This window comes from Megalobrama amblycephala, linkage group LG11 (genome assembly GCF_018812025.1).
Source record: "Megalobrama amblycephala isolate DHTTF-2021 linkage group LG11, ASM1881202v1, whole genome shotgun sequence".
NCBI lineage: Eukaryota > Metazoa > Chordata > Actinopteri > Cypriniformes > Xenocyprididae > Megalobrama > Megalobrama amblycephala.
In genome coordinates, this window is record NC_063054.1 from 21909864 (window position 1) to 21917570 (window position 7707).

At 40.2% G+C, this 7707-nt stretch overlaps 2 protein-coding genes across 18 annotated transcripts in view; one reads left to right on the forward strand and one right to left on the reverse strand.

Moving 5' to 3' along the window:
- The window catches only part of fryl (furry homolog, like), a 120139-nt gene extending 117826 nt beyond the window's left edge, over window positions 1–2313 (forward strand). For all 17 annotated transcript variants that reach the window (XM_048206703.1, XM_048206704.1, XM_048206702.1 and 14 more), the window contains one exon: window positions 390–2313. In XM_048206703.1, coding sequence (XP_048062660.1) covers window positions 390–693 — 304 coding nt within the window. In that variant the 3' untranslated portion in view covers window positions 694–2313. The remainder of the gene's footprint in view (window positions 1–389) is intronic.
- Window positions 2314–3861: 1548 nt separating this feature from the next.
- Window positions 3862–7442, reverse strand: zar1 (zygote arrest 1). Its single transcript, XM_048206708.1, has 4 exons — window positions 5857–7442; window positions 5634–5726; window positions 5430–5504; window positions 3862–4219 (listed from the first exon to the last, which is right to left on the reverse strand). Exons 1-4 carry the CDS (start codon window positions 6526–6528, stop codon window positions 4076–4078), a joined length of 984 nt encoding a protein of 327 aa, XP_048062665.1. The 5' UTR covers window positions 6529–7442; the 3' UTR covers window positions 3862–4075.
- Window positions 7443–7707: the final 265 nt, after the last annotated feature.

Sequence of the window (7707 nt, forward strand, 5' to 3'; positions counted from 1 at the left end):
ACAGACGAAATACAGTGGGAAATGGAAAGTCGCGCACAGTCCTATGTCACCGGACTAATCTTCATGGTACTTTAGACCGTGATAGAAACGCAGACAGCGACAGGTCCGGGGGGAAAAAAGTTCCTGGGACAAATTGTTCCAGGTAATTTTGGTGGAAACGAGGCTATAGTTTGTTTGTTAAACATAAACCATATTCTGATAGGCCGCTTTCAGAGTGGACAGACTAATTGCTTGTTGCTGGAAACATATATTACATCATATCCATAATCTAATTAACCATCTTGTTAACCACCTCAAGTTCTCTTTTGCATAAATCTGATAGGTTCCAGTATCTGTTTTCCTCTATAAACCGCCTTCTGTATCTTCTGTATTTCCCTTCATTCCCTCAGGTGCCTGTGGCCCAATGACATATTTGGCAGTGAGAGGGATGATGCCGTGCAGACGCTGCTGCACATTTACTTCAGGCACCAGACTCTGGGTCAGACGGGCTGTTTGGCTGTGGTGGGCCCCAGCAGGGATCTTTCTCAGGCCAGCGCTCGCCTCATGGAGCTCAATCTTCAGATCCGCGAAGCTCTCTGCCAGGCTCAGACGCACCCGCACACCCACCAGATGTGCATCCTGTCACCGACCCCCACGGCCCACATCCAGACACAAATCGACACTCAAAACACAGTCCTGAGCACTGGACTGTGAGAGCTTCACGAAGTCGACTCTCTTCCTCCGGGGTGGCGGGTTTGGGGATTTTCACGTAGACTTCACCTCAAAGGGCTAAAGAATGTGTGGACATTAGTTACTCAAAACTTTACGCACGTACTGTGTTTTTTCGTCCCCCCTTTCTCCAAAATAGTTTAACCTCTCAAGATGTTGGAAAACGTACGAAGAATGGGACTGGTCGAGAACCGTCAGGAGGGACACTGGGCGATAATGATGCTAAATTTGAAGCTTTTTGGCGGAATGACCTATGACCTCTGAGTGGTGTCCTTTTTAGACTGATCCACATCTGTCTGCCCCATTATGCACTGGGGCAGAGATGGGATTTGGAGCGTCATCGCGAGAATCCGAGTATCGCAACGGATCGGCGAGGCTGTCGCATCGCCGATTGTAAAAAGCATGCTTGAAAGAGAAAAGCCTGCAACAAATATTTTTTTGAGAATTGTATTTTTTAACAGTCTTAGGTTGTAAATGTTAGGATATTTAACGAGTAATTGTAAGCTGGAGGGCCATGCCCTCCATTTAAAGAGGTTTATCTGTTTAACTTTATTGACCTGCATCGGGGAGAACTTTCAGCTTTCACTGGGCCGCTCTTACAAAACCCTTAAACTATAACCAAATAAGTAGCTGCCTGTAGAAACCATAGACTCTTGTGTACGCGTGCGAGGACGAGTGTGAGTGTGCGTGCGTGCGAGTGCGTTTGACATGGAGTGATATTTGCACACCCGTTCTCTCTCATACATGCACGTTAACAAACCGAAATGCACAGGTGAAGTGCAAACTGGCTGCAACTCATGGAAATATCAATAACTTATTTTACTCTGTATATATTTTAGAAAATGTATAGTGTAAAAGCAGTATTTTTCCTTGTACATTTGTGTAATGCACTGTTCAATCAGAGAAAGCTCAGTAGAGGGTAACGACTAATGCAAAAAAATAGCGAGTTGAATAGCTGTTGGGAAGTCATGGGCTGCCCTCTCCTTTATGATAATACGCCACCTTAATCTTCAATATTTCCCGACGAACGAGCTCGGCTTCTCGGTCGAGCTTTTGCCATATGCATTCCTTGATACCCACTGTGATCTCCGTGTTGGCTCAAAGTCCCCCACTGAGGCCCTGCTGGAGCCCCTGCTGAGGGGAAACTGGGGCTTGTGTTTGTCCATGTTGGCTCTGTCTTAACCCTAGACTCAGGGCTGCACTGAGGGTTTGTGGGCTCTGTGACGCTTCTGAAAGGCACTGCACTTCGCTTGCCGAACTCAAAGAGACAAAGCGGTGTCCTGAAAGCGGTATCCGCAAACGTAGGGAGGAACCGTTTAATCTGTCGTGGCACATTGAGAAATAAAACGTTATTCACTGTATTCATTCCTCTCAGAGATCTCTTCTGTTGCTTGTTTGGTACATTTTGAATGCTGTTCTTAATTATTTAATGGATATATTATTTACCTGGAAAAATATAGTTTTTATCTAGAGGTGCATTATCTTTTTCTTTTTTTTTTCTTTTCTGTTCCCCCTCCCTCACATTTCTCTTTGGTTTGTCTTTGTTTGTCATCTGATTTACCTGCTTTTCCCTGTACTGTTAAATAAAAACCTGATTATAAGCAACTCTTGCTTTTTGTCAATTCATTTTCTGATGGTTTTTAACAGTCCCTCAGTTTTTAAATGTAGATATCCAGATATTAACCCTTTCAGCTGTACGTTTGATTGAATACGCATTCAATTTTTCAGCATCACTGGTCTTTTCTATTAAGGCTTGTTCACACCAAGTACAATAACTATATTAGTGCCCATACCAATGGACGACAACATTGTTTATTTAAAGCGTGCGCTGCTGCAGTTACGTTGTCAACGCTTTAAATGCTCAAGCTATTTAAAGTTTTTACCGTTCATCAGCTGGAATAAATTGTTCAGAATGTGATTCCAACAGTGTTCCTTTAACAGTACTTGCACATAGTTCTACTGTAAATACTGTAGCAATCATTGGTGTGAATGGGTCTTTACAGGTTTTGTAGTGTTTTTTTTTTTTTTTTTTGCGAACATACTGTACATCTGAGTAACCTGTACATTGCATAAATACACAAATTACTGGTTTTGCATTTTCCTAAATTTCATAACCATGATGGTTAAACCACAATGATTTTTGCTTATTCTTATGGAGATGTGAAATGTGCACACGTGTTCTGCAAGTTCTTCGGACTACACAGTTTTAGAAACTACAGTGTAACAAAGTATAGTGCAATGGTTAGTGCTCTCTGCTCATTTTTGACTAATAAAAAGTTACTTCATCTGAATGGTAAGAAACTTGGTAAAGGTTTTGGCACTTGCTATAAAAAAAAAAAAAAAAAACCTCAGAAGGTCCTGAAAAAAAAAAAAAGTCACTTGTGCTCCTTGTGGTCAAAAATGACTGCACTGGAGATGAATTATCTAGTGAAAACTTTGGTACTGCTGCAAAACAATCTTACTGAAAGCCTTTTTTTTTTTTTTAGATAAAGCTTAAATTTGGAACAACTTTAGATTTATGGCTTTGATTTTCTTGCCAAGTGTCAATTTAAGTCAGTTTAAGTTTAACTTTTTCAGATCCATGCTCAAAGAGTGAATAAATGGATTATAACTACAGCGTAAATATAATTTAGTACCATAAAATCCCCTAAAGACACATTTCATTGAAATAAGGCATTTTTGACAGACACAGAGCACCAGAGGATTAAGGTTGAAAGTCAAAACACATTTAACTTCTCTTGACCATCACCAAATCGCATCTTAACACATGTAGGTTATGCTCTTAATCTTTACTTTAATCAGAGCAAACATTGGGATCTCTTCCCTCAGCAGTTTTGAGGTTAAAAATTGTCATTTGATGCTGATCTGTGAATGTTGTACACAGTCTGCTGGGTTTGTAGGCACAAAAAGGCTTTTAGATTTGTACAAATTTAGAGTTTACATGAACGATACCAAAAATGAAAAAAAAAAAAAAAAAAAAAAAAACCTGCCATTTGAAACCCTAACTAAAAAGGGTAACTAAATTGTCAAAACAATGTTCAAACAGCCAAAACAATGTCTGTACACCAAAATCCGAAAAGAAAAACTAGTTTTTGGAACATTGTGTAAATGTACCCTAAAAGTCAGCTATTCATATAAAATTGACTCCAGATGTGCTAGTAATTGCCATTTTTATTTTCATTTTTCAGAATTGGCACTTGCAGTTACTACAAGTACTGTACAAATTAAAGCAAAACAAAAACAAATGAGACTGTAGTGATTGATGGACCTGCCTCCCCACTGCAGTCTTTGAGCAGCGAGGGAGCAGAGACTGAAGTGGACAATCCAGCTGGGCAACAACAAAGCCTGAGGGCCACACACAGAGGTGCTAGATGATGTATTTGAAGCTGAACGTGCTGTCACAGGACAGCCGCTTGCCTTTGCAGCGCCCACACAGATCCTGCCGGTGAGGTCTTTTGGGGTCCACATGACGCGATGTTACAGGACATGTACAGCGAGTCTTCTTACAAGTCTGAAAATGAATTAATGCAAAATGCACCTTTAATACATCCAGAAGGTACTTGTAAACCAGGGGTTCCCAATCCTGTTCCTAGAGATCTACCTACAGAGTTCAGATCCAACCCTAATCCAACACACCTGTAGAACGCAAATGATTTTTAACTCAAACCGTTGCGGTCTATCAGTCTTATAATGCAAGTCAATGGTAACAATTTATAAGAGTCAATAAACATGCACAGACAAATCCAAATTAAACCCTGCGGCTCGTGACGACACATTGATGTCCTAAGACACGAAACGAACAGTTTGTGCGAGAAAACGAACAGTATTTATATCATTTTTTTTACCTCTAAAACACCACTATGTCCAACTGCGTTCAGCACTCGCTTGGTGAGGTCTGATCGCGCTCTGACAACGACAGTGATGTCTAGCACTCATTGAAGTATATGCGCAAGACATCACTGCCATTGTCAGAGCGCGATCAGTTGGACAGTGGTGTATTAGAGGTTAAAAAAATAAATAAAATACTGTTCGTTTTCTTGCACAAACCGATCGTTTCGTGTCTTAGGACATCAATGTGTCGTCACGAGCCGCAGGGTTTAATTTGGATTGGTCTGTGCATGTTTATTGACTTCTAAATCGTGTTACCATTCACTCCCATTATTTGACAGACGGCAACGGTTGCAGTTAAAAATCATCATTTGTGTTCTACTGAAGAAACAAAGTCACCTACATCTTGGATGCCCTGGGGGTAAGCAGATACAATTTTCAAATTTTCATTTTTGGGTGAACTATCCCTTTACATTTTTTAGTACCTTTATGGATCTTGAGAGAAGAAATGTCATTGCTTTGAATGCAGGCCTCACGGAGCCATCGGATTTAATCAAAATATCTTAATTTGTGTTCCGAAGATGAAGGCCTTACGGGTGTAAAACGACATGAGGGTGAGTAATAAGTGACATTTTTAATTTTGGGGTGAACGAACCCTTTAATTAACTTGTTCATTTGTGTTTAATTAACTTTGCAGGAAGGTAGATCTCCAGGAGCAGGATTGGGCAGCCCTGTTGTAAACTCAACACTCCTAGTTTAGCTCAAGGAGCGAGACTGTTCTTTAGTAAAGTGGACAGTTGATGGACAAATTAAAGTCACTTGTAAGTTTGCTGCAGTCCATTAGAAAGCCTCAGGCTCTCTGGTTGAGAACTTCTATGGCAGGACTGGCTTACCTGACAGGTTATGTCTTCAACCCGGTATGGATTGAACGATTTCTGACACGTTCTGCAAAACTGCTTGAAATACACCTTTAAAAGGAGGTAAAACTTGAATCAGTAATTGTTAGATGAACACTTGCAAGAATAGAGGAGATAATCATCAGTGTGCCCGTTTAACATTTACTATATGGTTTAATTTGCACACAGCCCATCCAGTACCTTGTTTGTGCCTTGGACACACCACACATAAGCACTTTCCCAGCGCAGGTTGCAGTCTTTACAATGATAGTAGCCGTATTTCTGCTCCAAAAACTACATTAAAACAAGTTAATACACTCCTGAATACTGAAACTGCTTTCCCACTTTGTTTTTAGACGGTTTAACTTCATTTCTACATACAACAAATATGTTTTAGCGGCAAGGATAATCAATTTCCCCTCACCTGGAATCTCACGCGAGCCTTGGATTTCGGTTCGTTTTGTACGGTTTTCACTGGCTCATTTCTCTTCTCATTCGTTTCTGTTTGTTTGATTTCATTTTTCTCTGGACTAAGCGGTTCCTTCACGCTCTCCTCGCTCCCTTTGCGCTCGTCTCTCTCAGCACTTTCCACAACCTCTGCGCGGTCCACCGTCTCAGGGGCCTCAGGCTCGGTGTCCTTCTCTTCCTCCTCCTCCTCCCTGAAGAGGGACACTAGTCTCCTGGACTCGACCGGAGAGTACACGGCTTGAGTGCGCGGGAAACGGACGCCGCCGCTGATGGGGCTCCCGGGGGTCTGGACCTCCTGCCGCCGCCGGCGAATGGTATCACGCTTCTGGGCCAGGAGGGTCCGCGGGCCCAGAGCGCACTGGATGGACGCGTCGGTCTTCGGGTTGACCTGGACCGCGATGTCTTTGGTGTTGGCTTTCCTCAAACGCGGGGTGAGGTTCGGGTTGATCTGAGACAAGATGGACTTGAGCTGCGTCCTCTGGTAATTATCAAAGTAAGTATCGCCCTCACTGTAATTGGCGAAGTAAGCTTTCTGTCTCCAGCCCTTGAACCTGGGGTATTTATAGGAATAAGGATTGTAAGAAGAGTAAAGATAGTTGTCGACTGTCTCGTTACCATAAGTAGCCATTTTTTCGCTTAGCCGGTTGGCAAACACTTTGCAGCAGTTTAAGTAGAAGCACAAGGACACAGATTGGCATCAGGTGGGTAATTAACTCCAATTAACAGGATTCCCAAGGTTAGTAGAAATATCAAGGAATTTTCAAAAGGGGTTTTCCAGGCCTTGAAAAGTCATAAAAATGTATCATTCTTGTTGGAAAATACGACTTAAATTGTTAGCTGTTTTGGGAACAGTTGGTGTTGAGTTTGTTGACCGGTCACCATGTTTGTTTGTTGCTTGTTTATCCAAGCAGGTCTATAAATTTTGAACAAATACCCTTTATTAGTCATGGACAGTTCTATATTATAGTTTTAAAATACATATTTAATTGAGTTTGAGAGATTTCGCGTGTAACACATAATGTGCATGTTCCCAACATAGCTACATCAAATCTATCCTAACAAGTTAGGCTATGTTGTGAATATAGAATGTATTTAGCATGCACAATTTAATGAAAATGTTTTTTTTTTGGTTTTTTTTAAATATATTGTATTATATTTTAAGAAGTTGTGTCCTCAAATTATCTGAGGTGTTAAACAATGGATGTCGCTCCTTTAAGAAAAGGGACAATTCTGTTTGGACTAGGTGAAGGTCATTGCAAATGATAGTTGATCTGAGGGGTGCATTGTGAGACTTAAGGATTTGACATATTTTCATCTAAATTTTGATAAATATTTTCTTATTAATTTTCCAAAATGTCCCCGGATCTTGAAAATATCATGATGGCAGCAGTCATTTTTAGAAAAGTCTGAATTTGTGTTAATTTGTTAGTGGTTTTACTGTCTTCCTGGTGGAAATACAGACACAAGTTTGCACTAGTGCTTATAAGCGTAAGCACAGCATTTGACTAAAATTAATTAAAAATGTCATTAAGCTTCCATTTTACTGAATATAGCATAATAATAAAAAAAATTTTAAACACGAAAATATAGCACTAAATTGTATTATTAAATATATATATATATATATATATATATATATATATATATATATATATATAAATTCTGTCTATCGTTTGCCACTTCAGTTGAAGATTGTCCTATCAATACTGTATTAATGTTAAATAAATATTAGAGTAATATAAAGGTTTTTTTGTGTGGCAATGTCTATAAAATATTTTTTTATGCCAGAGTCTGGCAGTGATATTGG